Raw genomic sequence first — 15,134 nt, forward strand, 5'->3', positions numbered from 1 at the left:
AATAATATTTGGGAATGCAAACTTAAAAAGATGCATTGTTTGCTCGAATACTTACTATAACAGAGCAGAACTTTTAAGAAAGTACTTTAAAGTATAACGCAGAACGTTATGGTGAAGAACAAGTCGAAATTTTCGCTGTTCGTCATACGTAGGGCAGCTCCTACATATGGCTACATATGGATTTCAAAGCAAGGGGAAAAAGTCAAGTCGTACCTTTATGAGAACCACGTCCACAGCCCTCTCCCCCTTCGCACACAAACTGTACCTCCGCTTGTGTCGCTCGTACATCGTGTCCACGGACGGAAAGAGGCGGAGGAACGCAAAAAGGCGCTAGATCCCAACATTAAGTCCAGACTTGAGGAGCCCTGCTAGAGTGAAGCTCGGGGAGGAAGATGGGCTCCCACAGCCTCGCATCTGTGCCGAGGACCAGCCCCTCGCGCTCAGCCCGTGCGCCCTCCCCTTTCCCTTTCATTCGCAATGTCTGGCTCCTTCCAAACCCCCGCACACACACAACACACACACACACACATGCATATGCTCAACCCCCCCTCCGTCCCTCCGTCCCTCCCTCCCTCCCAGGCTTTCCAGTCCCATGTCTCTCAGTGAAAATCACAGCTATGAGCTCAGTTCCTGAACAGCAGGGAAGTCCATCCGCTGGGACACGCTGATAACGGAGGGCCTTTGCAATGCCCACAAAAGTGACAAGGGAACCTAAAGGACTGAACTTGTCCGTGAAGTGTGGCGGGGCATCGCTGCGCCCTGCAGGGGAAACTAAATGAACTCCTCAACGGGGGAAAACCTGGCCAACAGTGAACTTTCTTCATTAAATGTTTAATTATTACGAACGATATGGGACAAACTTCAAACGGAGTTTTAAAAAATACGTTATACATAAAATCGTTACTTGCAGCGCTGACCACAGATGAAGGGTTTTGCAGCATATCACACTTTGTGACACAATGAATGAAATACATTCAAATAGCAGTAGCGTTAGAACGAAAGACGTGTGCGATGCATGCAAGAAGGAAATTCTACACATCTGCAAGGAACCATCTACTGACTAACAGCTGACACCATGGAAATCATTTCAATCTGTGCAGCTTGAGGCAGGAGGGTCCGTTTTACAGGGATTCTCTCGAATGAATGTGTGTAGGCTGGTGAACAGAATAAAGCTCAAGAATTTGGAAAAGCGCAATCCGAGCCAAATTTATTTAACCACTTTTTCCCCGCGGGAGCGCAACAAACTTTATATCCCGCGAGGCGAAAACAAATCGGCGACACAACCTTTTCGAAGCAAGAGCTTCTCGCTTGTCCACTTTATTGCGTGTGCACGTTTTTCCGACATTGCTTGAATATAACAAACTGCCAGATTAAAGTCATCTGTAGATAATTCTTTACTACGCTAAAGACCAATATTGGGGGAAGTAATAAAAACGCTGTTGTACCTGTTCCCATTCTTAAAGGATGAAACCCATTAACCCTCCACAAATACACATTTCCTTGCAGAATTACAACTTCTTTCCACTGTGTTAAAATCTGATCGGTTACAAAGCGTTCGCCGGTGTGTTGTGGGGCTCTGAAAAAGCGGTCGCCTCTGTTCGAGTCCTGTTCCACACACACACACACACACACACACACACACACACACACTGCCACATGGCTTCCTGTGTTCAAGCCCATGCCCCACCCCCCTCAAACCTGACCTCCCAGTGTAAACACTTCCACATTTCCTCCAGGGGAGCCCGTGCTTACAGGTCCCACTTCTACTTTCACGCACAAGGCACAAAGGAAAGCACGAAACCCAACGGCCCAAGAACAAACGGCTGCCGAACCGGCAACAACTGGAACAAATCGCAGACAGTCGTAACAAAAAATGTTGAATTCCAACTGGGCGAAAGCATTAACATTTTCGGTTGCAGCCTTCGAGGCGTCGCAGACCGGTGCCACGGTAGCTTTCCCGACCGTCTGCCCCTGCAGGACTCGAGCGCTTTAAGAAACTAAATAAAAAAACTGCACGTTTATCACGGTAAAATCCATGAGGCAGCACTTTGCTTGTGGTTAGTTTAGGGGAAAGTGCAACGTCTCTGAGACGAGAACCATTTGTTTCCGAACGAAAACACTCGCCGGCCGCAGCGTGCCTCCCGTGCAGCCCTTTCGTTGCCCCTTGACACGCCAACGGGGGTCAAGGTGAAGATCTCAAGAACCGTTGACTTCGGTAGAGTCTTGCACCACTTCAGCGATATGATAATGAGACACTGCCGTCGATATCCGTTCAAGCTCTGCGTCAGCGACGGCGACGCATGCCGCAAAGACAATTTTATGAGAAACTCTGACGGTATGTCATGAGGAGAAGAGGACGTGTCGTCAGTGAACCCTACCGAGGGAACCCGGACAACCCGACAGGCCGCAGGTTCAAATACACGTATGTGCGAGACGGGACGCTCGATGGGCAAACGCGAGCAGCTGAGCAAAGGTGTTCTTCCAGCACCTCCTGAAAGAAAACCCAAAAAGCCCGATCAGACTGCCAGGAATTTACCGCCGAGGGATCTTTGAAGTGCGCTGCGCCGATAGAGCTCCTAAGCCCAAATGCAAACAGACAAGACGTGCCGTTTTAACGCGCCGGATTTGCATAGCCAACCAAGGAAACACAGATCCTATTTGTTCACTCCACTTCAAAGCAGAGCAATTTGCAGACGCTGCAGCGCCATGCGGACCCGCCGAAAGAGCCGAAGGCAAAGAAAAGATGTTATCTCTTTGGGGACTCGTTCCGGATCATTTGTGGCAACTCCTGCATCGCTTCCAAAAGCAGGAGAGATACGGAGCAGCATACCTGACACATCTGGAACATGTTATACTCGAACGGAACACAAGGGGGTGCCTGAGCACATTCCAGAACCCTCCGACTTTGCCAGAGCAAGCATCACGCATGCCTTTAAAGACTTTTTTCCAGGCCTAGGGCCCAAGCTACTTCCAGACCATGAGGATTTTAAATGGCGATCACGCCTCTCCGTTCTGTTCATTTCCTTCTATTGCACAGCACAAACTGCACAGAGAAGAACGCGTGCGGAGATCTGGTTATGGTAGAGCCGGCATTAATGCCTAAGAACCCAAGTGCCGAATTTAGCCTCCGCCTTTCACATCACGTATCTCACACCCACAACCCTACAAAGGTCAGCAAAACATTCAGCACCAGATGTCTCCATCATCAGATGACCTAAAGCACCCAGTTGCTCTCTTGGCTATTATCTGGTTACCCCCATTCACAACCACGCTTTGACATTTCGTGCGCCTCACTGGTGGCACTCAGTCTGAAACAGCAGCCTGGAGAGACAGCCGGGATGTGAGTGAGCAGGCCCATGCGATCGCTAACCTCCGACACCTGCTCCTGCAGCTCCCGGCTCAGTGCGCACGATAGAGGCTCCCACTGGCAGATCCCTCCTCTTTTCTATACTAACCTTGGCTGTTCTATACCTCCTGAAAATTTCTGAAGAACAGAATCTAAACACTTTCAACTGCATTTATTCACTGAGCGCACGCTTTTCTCCAAAGCAAATCGGAAACAAAAGCACATTTCAATATCAGATGAAGAGAAAGATGGAGACACTTTAAACCAGTGTATGATGCACGAGCAGCTGCATAGAGAATTCGTAGAGGAGCTACATAAATACGTAGAACTACACAGAAGAAATGTGTTCCGGGTTACAAACGCTTTTGGAACCATGGTGAGCTGAGGCGCCCACCTTCCAACGCGATGTAATGCATTTCCCACTTTATTTTTGAGGTGGGAGGACCGGGGTTGTGACACTGCTATGCCAAAGGCTCCAGAAAATTACCGTATCCTAATAGTCTGGTACAGAGTTCATTCCACACTAAATTATACTTGATTGCGAGCAATGCTAAAAAGGAAGAGAGGGAGGAAGAAAGAGGGTGAGACGGCAAGAAAGAGACAAATATAGAGAGAAAGGGACACAGAGTGTATGTGTTTGTGTGTACAATGCTCAGTTGTGAGGATCTGATGATATCTAATTGCAGAATAGGACAATCTTGAATACAGTTATTCAATTAAAAGAGGATTACAATCAAGCACCTTCAGAAAACATACATAAGAAAGTACAGCACTACACAAACAATACAATTCTAATCCAAAGATTTAAACTACTGTATTGACCATGGTACCGTAATTTAGAAAACCATTTAAAAATGCTATATACTTTAACATTTCATTTTTAAAATTGCACTGTTAGGAATTCAGCCTTGGGGCATCCAATTAAACTGCCACCGTTGTAATAGCCCACATTTCCTGGCCAAACTCAACTTTGCCACAGGACACCCTAAAATTTAAGCCATAACTGCAATCATACATTCATCTAACAAAGTTCTGTTACTTGTATCTATGTGGTTTGCTACTGGTGTGTCGCTTCTCTAAGTACAGAATACGTGTACTAGGAAATTGGAAGTTGTGCTTCAATCATCGCGTGTACATGTCCAAGCTCTCTTTCTGCTCTAAGATGCACTTTTGTTCACCCTGAGTTGTATTTTACTTTGGAGAAACATACTGGTTAACTGCATACATGTAAATGTGACATAAATATTTAATGATGAACTATGAAACGATTACAAGGGTGGGCTCTGTTAGCCAGTCAAGAAGAGGAAAGAATTAGAAACACTAAAGCGCCCCACAGGAAGATGACACGGAAGAACCATGCACAACGATGACCCTTGTTGGTGTGGAAGCATCCTGGAGTTAATCAGGGACTTCCATCCTCTGTGCCTCCGCCATGGGTGGAGAATCCCAGAATAATGACGGCTCTGTACTCGGCCACCGTGCACTGTGAGCTACGCTCAACAGAATTTCCCACGTGCACCAACCTGACCCCTCTAGGTAGGTCATATGCCAGTTTGAACCGGCATCGTAGACAGGGTGGCGCCGAAAAAGGGTCAGGCATACATAACATAAAACATCAATTTCTGTTTTTTTCTTACAAGATTCCCAAAAATAAATCTTTTTTCCCCAATGCAACAAGCCAAACAAACCGGCAGAACTGCATCCCCCTGATTCATACTCAACAAACACAGCTAATTACTCTGCCAGAAGCTTGGTTTTCAGCTATGGTGTTCAGACCTACAGACTGTCACCGCTAACCCTAAAAGGTTATCTATAATAATAATAATAAAAAAAAAAAACAGGTGGAATTTACCTCCATTGAGTCACCTATGTCAGTTCCCAGGGAAGAACTCGGTGCCCTTTGACCGCCCATCATATCTTCCACTGGTACGGAGTCCCCCTCTGCATTGAAGAAGTAGAGATGACCAACCACCAATGACCAGAATAGTTATAGTAACTATCGCAGCAAAAATGAAACATTATTAATCAAACTGATTTTAGCGAACTCGTGATTAGGAGTATTTTTAAGTGCATAACTTATGAACGGAGATGAAATGATACATTTAAACCTCTTACACGGAGATTGGATATTTATGCTGGAAACAGCCTGTTTTGAAGGACTTTTGCAATTCTTGTGACAATAGAAGAAAATTACTCTTGTTCTCCAGTGTCGCAACCACAACACAGCGCATCGAGGTCCACTTAAATAGAAGATGTTCTTTAGAGTACACGTTTCCTGAATGTGCAATGAGGTCACTAGTTACCAGGGTTATACCACAGTGCAGTTTACTTTGTTACAGGCATCCCCCTGCTCTATGTTCAGTGTGATGAAGATCAAGCTTTCTTCAAAATCAACAGCTCAACCTGAAATGACTGTATGCGGTGGCACATATGCAAAAATTGTCACTGATCTATCTGCAAGAGGGGTCTGCTGCAGGATATTAGATGTGTCCTATACATACTGTAGGTCTACACTCACCCATAGTGAAAGAAAAAAATATAGTTTTAACATAATCCTTACAGAATCATAAATAACATAACATAAATTACCTTAAAATGTGAAATATTTCACTTTACTGTCAGTGTAAATATCAACAGTAATCAGTAAAGAACAACATTCTTTTAAATGAGAAAACAGCAGCGCTCTTACCTTTTAAAGGGCTGGGTTGCTGACCCCCGTCCTCATTCCTCACAGGTTCGCCACAGGTGTCCGAGCAGTGAGCTTCTTCAGACACCTCATCTACCCTCTGCAGTATGTCAGGAAGCTCCAGACCCCGGCCTAAGTTGCAGAGTGGCTCTGTGAGGGTGAAGAGATCTTCGCCCAAGTCACGCTCCTCAGAAGCGGCCATCTCAGAAGTCGGTTGCAGGGATGTCACTGGCGCAGCTGAGTGCCCATCTGCAGCGATCTCATTTGCATCGTTTTCCATATTCGTCTGCTGTGTACACTCCTCTGCCTTATATCCACAAGTTGCCATTTCCTCTGCACCGCCAACAGATCTCTCCTTGGGACCTTCTAACGCTTCCTGGAAACTCATTTGCTCCAACTGACTATCGTTTACAGACAAACAAGAATGAGCAACCACCTCAGATTCTGAAAGCTCAGGAGTACTCTCCCATGTGGCCAGAGGGACGTCTCCATTCGTTGGCTCAACCTGCACCTTGACTAGCTCCTCTGACTTCGCCTCTGCAGCTAGCTGGCCTTCCAAGTGAACATCATCTGCCACTGTTTCTGCATTTGACTGTGTCTCTGTGTGCAGAAACCCCTGGACACCCTCCTGACCATCCACGTTACTCTTCCACTTAAATTCAGACTCCCTGTTACCATCGGTCAAGTCACAGCAGCTCCCAGACACTTCTAGACAGCTTCCATCATTGTCTGTTATAACTAAAGTGTTTGGGCAAGGCCCTACAGATACATCTTCTTTAAGCTCTGTACCCAGCACCATGAGGGACTCCTCTCTGCAATCCACCTCTTTCTGGAGCTCAATGGTACCTTGTAAAGGAACTTGACAATCAAGAAGCAAGCAAGCATTCTCCATTTCAAAAGCCTTGCTCACGTCATCTACCATTTTTACCTCCTCTTCAGGTTTGCACAGTGATTCTTCTCTCACTTCTATTGCTTTACAGTCCTCAGGAAAGTGAAAGACCTCATTCATGGAACTGCAAACAGACTGGAAGGAGTCCCCGCCAGTGGATGCCACACCGGCAACTAGCAAGTTTGAATCTCCAGCATCAACTTCTATGCAGGGCCCTCCTTTGTCATCCATTGCCTCCAAGCTGGAACTTGCCTCCAGCGAGAAGAGGGAAGTGGCTCCTCCTTCACTGGATGGTTCTTCCTTACACTCTGACACAGAGTCAGGTGTCTCCCCAGGCCCTGGTGCATCCTCTGCCATGTGCCCTGTGGGCTTTAGTGACAAGCGGAGATCACACACAACCAGATCACTGCCTGATGACATCAGTTGAGGTGGGTGATTCCCTATGTTCGCAGAACAGCTGTCATCCTCTGTTTGTCCGACACACTCTGCTGCACATTCGGCCTCAAGCAGAAGAGCCACCGTGCAGCTTGATGCAGTACTCCTGCCGGTTTGATCGGCAAGGTGTGTTGTCTCGGTCAATAGTTCGGAGCAGACGGTACCATATTCAGACATTTGTTCAGTTTCTTCAATCTGATTGTTCTTCACTTCAGCGTAACTGCACTCATTCTTGTCGGGAAAATGAAATGCAGTTGTCTCCTTATTTTGCTCAGCTGCCTCACATTTAACTTCTGGCCCATGGAGCATCTGGCCTGCAGGCAGTGAACAGGGACCCTCTACGTCAATCCCTTCAGCGTCCACCTTGCCAGTGTCTCCCTTGTCATTCTCCAAACTAGGAGGGCAAGAATTCACCGCCTCGTGGTTCTTGTTCTGTCCCTCTTCAACTTCAGACACGTCTCCCAAGTCATCACAATCCACATTTCCTTCCATCTCCCTCTCACTGATCTGTCCTTCACAGGAGTTGTCTTTCCCCATCTGTTGTTCTCCATCGCACGTTCTGGGGTGTCCCTGAGACTGTGTGTGGCCCATGTCTGCCTCAGCGGTGATGGCACCAATGGCAGAAGGATTCGTGCCGGCCGCCTGCGCCTCAACCTCACTCTCCACAGCCGTCTGGGTCTCTGTGACAAGCCCCTCCACGACGCTCTCTATCTCAGTGCAGGCCACACCCGGCTCTCTATCCGTTTCCTCTTGCTGCTCTGCACAGAGCTGCCTGCTAAAAGTATCGTTCTCACCCCCCGTCTGCCTCTGTGTAGCAACACCTCTGACTGAAACCTCCCCACAATCCTCTATGCTTGCAGAGAGAGGCACCGCCTCTCCTTCCTCTTCATCGTTGCAGGCCTTGCTCTCAAATATGACATTGTTCAGGGAGCGCTGCGTGGCCTCAGGGCACTGCCTGGCACTCAGTTCAGCCTCACAGCTCTGGATCTCCCTGCTCAGCCCAGCACTGTCATTCTTGGTGTTCTCAGCATAGGCTGGAGTAGGATCTTCTCCTGCAGGATCCAGCGAGTCTTCTTCCAATGGGTCCAAACAGAGCTCTTCTATTGCTGTGTCTATGTTGTCATTGTGGTCTTGCTTAGTTTTCAGTAGTTCAGTCTGCTGCTGAAACAAAAGGACCAGTCAGCAAGTGGAAAAACATTTGCATTACACTAATTACACAAGATACATTTAGTTGAACTGCAAATCCTTGCTGATGCAAGCTTTGTACCTGTATCTGCTTTTAGCAATCAAGAAAGTAATGAATTAAATTCAGAAACTGACTCGGAGTAAGTATGCAAAATCCAGAGAGGCAAGAGAGAGCGGTTAGGATTAACAAAGAATCTCGAAGCCGCAGAGCCAGGAGAGTGAATTCTAAGAAGCCTGTTGGAGCGGAAGAGGTACTCGGCTAACCTTGCTGTCCTTGTGCCAGCAAATCAGGCGTCGCAATTCATCCACATCTCTCTGCAGGTCCGGAGGCGGGCAGCCAGGGGGCGTGTCCACTGTCAGGGTGTACGTGTCTATTCGGGGGTGATGTCGGAGTACACGATCCCCAGAGTAGATTCGCTGAGATGCCTTGGTCCTGGTCCCCAGTGCCGTGTCCTCCCTGCTCAACACAATCAGGTTGCTCGTTCCTGTCACACGGCACGCCCTCAGACAGGAAAAACACTCCCAGCGTGACTCGGGATTAATCGTCAACTTAATGTCAGCTTATTTGCCTTGACACAAGACTGCCCCTTCTTTAATGCTTTAATTTCGTTATACTCCCCATTTGCTAAAATCTGTCATTTCAAAAAATCGTTTCCATTAAAATCTCAGCTCCTTATGCTCTCGGCATCTTTGCTTTCAATACTGGCCTTTTTCATGATAAAAGTTATCTTTAGAAAGCCACGTTTACAAAAAAAATTAAAAGTCCACTTAAGGTTTCTTTTTTTTTTTTTTTCTCGTGTTATTCTAAATATGTGCAGGAATGTACTGCTTAAATTTATAACGGAGAGCAAATAATAATAGTCTATTATAAATCCTGCTATAGTAATTGGCTTGGCACACACCTAGCATGCAGAGCTGGTTGTGTAACGGAGTGCTGTTTTCAGCTTTGGATAGTGAAAGGCGATCACACAACTCAGACTTGACTTCTACATTTTATGTTTTTTTCCAACAAAACTAATTCACTAGTAAATATATATATATAACCAGAATATCCACCTGTAGATTTGTACAGAATCTGAATATAAATGTTGCTCCAGAAGTATTTCTAAGAAAGATCAAACAGGTGTCCATGGCAACCTACTGCCACCAATCGCAAAGACCTTGAAGTAAATGTGAAAAGAAAGGCTATGAAGGAACCTGGAACGCTAAAAGCACCATACTTTAGTATCAACACATGGCAGAATCCACAGAACCGGGGATTAACACATACTGCTGAAATTCACACTACTCAGCATAATCCTGTATGCCTTGTTCTATTATACCGAAATACGGTTATCTGAAATTAACAAATACTAATAAAGTAACACCTGCCGCTCTAATCTGACAAGAAGAAGAACAGCTCTCATTTCTCAGTCAATTTAACATGAACAGGTGATTCGATTCTTCTCTGCTTGAGGGGGAAAGATGAAAGGGCAATGGGAGGAAAGCACTGTTTATTAAGTTTGAGGTTATAAATGCTTGTTGCTTCTGATTTACACTGATGCAGCCTGATGTGTCACAGGCATCAGGTGCATCAGCCAGTAGCTGGCCACCAGCACAGGAGCATGGTAATACACCGAATCATATGCTGCCTGGATACAGACCCACCACCCCCCCCCCCCCCACATATGCACAGAAGAGCTTTGACTGCATGCATAGTCACTATGGCTATCAGTTTACATCATTTCCACCTAAGGAAGTCACAGGGTGACTCATCGTGCCAAATAAACCTATAGACAGACAGACAGACACACACACCCACACACACACATATATATATATATATATACACAGTATATATACAAACATACACACACACGCACAGAGTGGTGCTTGAAAGTTTGTAAAACCTTTCTCAATTTCTGCATAAATATGACCTAAAATATGATCAGATGAGCAGATCATATTATACTTTTATTTATTGAGAGGGGGGCAGTGGTGCAGCGGGCTTGGCCTGTGCCTGCTCTCTGGTGGGTTTGGGGTTCGAGTCCCGCTTGGGGTGCCTTGTAACAGAGTGGCGTCCCATCCTTGGTGTGTCCCCTCCCCCTCCAGCCTTACACCCTGTGCTGCCAGGTTAGGCTCTGGCTCGCCGTGACCCTGCTGGGGATAAGCGGTTTTAGTCAGTGTGTGTGTGTTATTTTCCGAGGAAAATGTTACATATCTGTGTGGCAAAAGTATGTGAACCTTTGCTTTCGATAACTGGTGTGGCCCCTTTGTGCAGCAATAACTGCAACAAAACATTTCCACTAACTGTTGATCCATCCTGCACATCGGCTCGGAGGAATTTTAGCTCATTCCTCCTTACAGAACAGCTTCAACTCAGGGATGTTGATAGGCTTCCTTGCATGAATTGCCCACTTCAGATCCTTCCACATTTCTATAGGATCAAGGTCAGGACTTTGATCGGCCTTTTCAAAATATTTACTTTATTCTGCTTTAACCATTCTTTGGTAGAACGACTTGTGCATTTAGGGTCATTGTCTTGTTGCGCGACCCACTTTCTCCTGAGTTTCAGTTCGCGGATGGATATACCCTGACATTTTCCTGCAGTATTTTCTGGTACAGTTCAGAATAGTTAGTAGCTCCATCAATGATGGCAAGCTGTCCTGAGGCAGCAAAGCAGGCCCAAACTATGATACTGTCACCATCATGTTTCACAGATGGGATAAGGTTCTTATGTTGGAATGCAGTGTTTGCCTTTCACCAAACATAATGCTTCTTATTCAAGCCAAATAGTTCTATTTTGGTCTCACTCGCCAACAGTAAATTCTTCCAATAGCCTTCTGGCTTGATCTTTAGCAAACTATTCTTTTTTGGAGAGTAGTGGCTTTCTCCTTGCAACCTTGCCATGCATACCATTGTTGCTCAGTGTTCCCCTGAAGGTGGACTCTTGAACACTGATATTAGCCAATGCAAGAGAGGCCTTTAGGTCCTGAGACGTTACCCTGAGTTTCTTTGTGACCTCCCAGACCTTTACAAGCTTTGCTCTTGGTGGGATCTTTGTTGGTCAACCACTCCAGGGGAGGGTAACAATGGTGTTGAATTTCCTCCATTTGTACACAATCTAGCTGACGGTGGACTGGTCGAGTCTAAATTCTTCAGAAATGGTTTTGTAACCTTTCCAGCCTGGTGAGCATCGACAACTCTTTTCTGAGATCCTCAGGAATCTCCTTTGTTCGACCCATGACACACTTCCACAAACCTGTGTTGTGAAGATGAAACTCTGATAGCGAAACCCCAGATTTCTGTTCTTGAAATAAGGCAGAGCCTCCTCCGGTCACAGCTCATTGTCATCCCACTGATTGAAACACCTGGCTCTAACTTCCCCTTCAAATGAACTGATAATCCTAGAGGTTCACATACATTTGCCACACACAGATATGTAACATTGGAACATTTTCCTCAATATGTAAATGAAAAAGTATAATGATTTTGTCTTATTTGTTTTAATGAGTTCTCTTTATCTAGTTTTAGGACTTGCGTGAAAATCTGATCATGTTTAGGTCAGCTTTATGCAGAAATAGATCAAATTCTAAAGGGTTCAAGAACTTCCAAGTACCACTGTATAGAGCACAAGGAGGAATGGCCATGGTCTTTATATACTAATACTAACCACTTCCTAACAATCTGGACTGTTGTTAAACTGATGGCCGCTGTCATTGTCACTGAGGATAAAGGCCATTTTTAGTGTGAAGAAGAATTTATCTGTTTTGCTAATCCCTTTGTCGAAGGCAGCCTACAACATTAGCAGGCTAGACTAAGGTAGTTATGGTTTACAAACTTATACAGCAGGGTATTCTTACTGTATTAATTTATGGCAACTACAGCAGGAGCAAGGACTGTTGGTGGAAAGGTAATGACCACTATGACACCTGCTGCCTCATTTTAAAATTACTTTATTATAACGGAAGTTGCTATCTGAGTGTCCTTCCCAGGAGAACACCCGCCTCGTGCAAACTGAAGGCACATGTTGTCATACCACTGCTGACGGTACCATTGCTCTCAGTCGTAGAAGGCCCCAGACCACTGAAGAACCGCACAAGAGTCAGAGCAAAGGCGACTGTTTACTCAGGCTTTCATCATCCAGAGCGGCCTGCTGTTCGCACCGCAGGGGGCAGCACATAGACAGGGACAGGGACTTAGGACAGAAGGGACAGCAGCAGGAGACCCAAGCCCTTAAACTGTTTATCCCCACACAGAATGTCATGGGGCCAATTAATGATTTAGCCTGCTTATTAAAAAGCCCAATGCAAGAGTAAGGTCATTTGAATAATTGTCTTTCACTTGAATACCTGCATTGTGGCATTGCCCTGTTGTGAATTAATAACTAACTATATCTGTGAAAATTCCACTACACTGTAAAGCTCATGCTGTCTTTTATTTTAATTATTGTCACATGATGTTTTATCTTTTGAAAGTATTCTTTTCCCATCAAGTGCTGGACAGTGCTGCTTGAAAGTTTATGAACCCTAGAGGGATGGTCATTATTCTTGCATAAAATATGAAAATAAACTTATAAACTGTAAATTTTAAATTGTAAAACAAATTTATAGAATGAATAAATGATGATTTACACACCTGATTCTACTTACCTACCTACCAATACAACTTGAGGTTCACTTATTTTTGCACCTGCACTAATTTTCTTCTACACAAATGAGTTCCTCTACACCAAAGGAACTGCTTATACACACACACACACACACACACTTTCTGAAACAATTGTCCCCTACGGGGTAACAAGGAACCAGAGCCTAACCTGGCAACTCAGGGCGTAAGGCCGGAGGGGGAGGGGACACACCCAGGACGGGACGCCAGTCTGTCGCAAGGCACCCCAAGCAGGACTTGAACCCCAGACCCACCGGAGAGAAGGAACCGGTCCAACCTACTGTGCCACCACACCCCCCTAGGAATTGGTCATTACGCACTTATTGTGTCAGAAGAGAAAGACTGGTTCTGATTAAATAACCATTTTGCAGTAAAACTAAGGGGCACGAGGGGTTCACACACTTTTAAGCAGCACTGTACATTAAAACCTGCGGCCCAGATATTACTAAACAGTCCAGTATGTTGTGAAATATTGGAATGGAAAATTTCAATATTTTTCTGTATTACAATAAAACACAAGACTATTTCCAACAGCCACGTCAACAGTAGACAACAGTGACGGGGACGGCAGGATACCCACCGAGTGAAGATCTGCTGGAGCTGCTTGTAACCCTTCTTCTCTGCTAGCCTTAGTGGGGTCGCCCCCTGTCTGTTGGGCAGTCTGAGGGCCTCCCTACCCCCTGGCTGCTGGAGCAAGAAGACAGCTACCCGCCGGAGCCCCCGCCGGGCTGCAAAGTGAAGGAGGGTCTCCTGAGGAGCCAGTTCTAGGAGGGGGTGGAGGGGTGGAGAAAAGCAGGATGGTGAGCATAAGGTAAACACTAGAGAAACACAAAAAACACTGTGTCACAAGGCACCATGGGAGCATCCAACCGGCCACAACACAGCCATGAGCCCTGTGTGCCTAGCGCAGTACTGCCCCCTACTGCTCCAACTATTCTATCTATAATATCCTACCCAGGTCCCACCCCAGTACAGCCATTTCAGCAACCTCTAAGAAGCTGAATGATAACTGCAGGTTGTTCCCAGGAAGCTCAAAGCTACATTATCCTTCAGTCTAATTTACAGAGTAATTAAATCTTTAAACCATTAAGAGCTTTCAATGTAAAGGATTAACTGATTAACTGAATATTGTTGAAATAAAGCACAGCACTGGCCATTCCTGTACTGCTGTGAGGATATGGACACACTGTATTCTATGCCATCTCTTGGGATACTGTGGATATGCTGGCAAAAATTTAGTTTTTTGTGATATTCTACAAATAGGATTATCAATTTATATAGTAAAGCAAAGCTTATATATACTATAATGGATTGATTTAGCAGTAAAGTATAAACAATTATGAATTTAAGCTTAATAAAAGAATAATAAAATGCAGCAATAAAAGTAGATTTTTAAAAGTAATGACTTATTTTTTCTTAATAAATAAAAGTAATTCTAATTTAGGTTTCAGCACGGGTCATCTTTTCCTCACCTTAGTTTATATCTGATTATACATTTAAAGAATAAAATTGCTTTCACATCAAGCAATCAGACAACATTCATGTGTAACAGTAAATCTTCATCAAAAATGCTTTAGCATATTAAATATTCACAAATTTCATAAACTAAGAACAGACTTCAAAATGTGATTTCCTGAGGCAGCAGGCAGCATAAGGAGGTTTTAAGCATGCTGGGCAGTGGTTAATGTCGCAGTAGGGGTTCAGCTATAGTACCCTTCAGCAAGAGGCTTCACTTGAAATCCTCCATGTAAAGAAATCTATCACTTGATATGGATAAACATGCCTAAGAATCAACTTATCCATGGACTATGTACCAAACTAACAATGACCATTTCCCATCACTGTACACAGTTCAAAGCAAGCAGCCCACTGAATGAAAAGTGCACAGTCTGAAATCAGACAGGAAACCCAACGAAACAAACCTCAGTTCTGCAGCTGGCACCTTG

General features: G+C 45.2%; 1 protein-coding gene across 6 annotated transcripts in view; it reads right to left on the reverse strand.

The window, feature by feature from the left end:
* Positions 1–15,134, reverse strand: part of akap13 (A-kinase anchoring protein 13) — an 83,765-nt gene that overhangs the window by 36,687 nt on the left and 31,944 nt on the right. For all 6 annotated transcript variants that reach the window (XM_029256240.1, XM_018763531.2, XM_029256243.1 and 3 more), the window contains exons 5-8: positions 13,769–13,952; positions 8,806–8,998; positions 6,036–8,517; positions 5,199–5,287 (exon numbers count right to left, since the gene is read on the reverse strand). In XM_029256240.1, the coding sequence (XP_029112073.1) occupies positions 5,199–5,287; positions 6,036–8,517; positions 8,806–8,998; positions 13,769–13,952 (2,948 nt within the window). The remainder of the gene's footprint in view (positions 1–5,198; positions 5,288–6,035; positions 8,518–8,805; positions 8,999–13,768; positions 13,953–15,134) is intronic.

This window comes from Scleropages formosus, chromosome 11 (assembly GCF_900964775.1).
Source record: "Scleropages formosus chromosome 11, fSclFor1.1, whole genome shotgun sequence".
NCBI lineage: Eukaryota > Metazoa > Chordata > Actinopteri > Osteoglossiformes > Osteoglossidae > Scleropages > Scleropages formosus.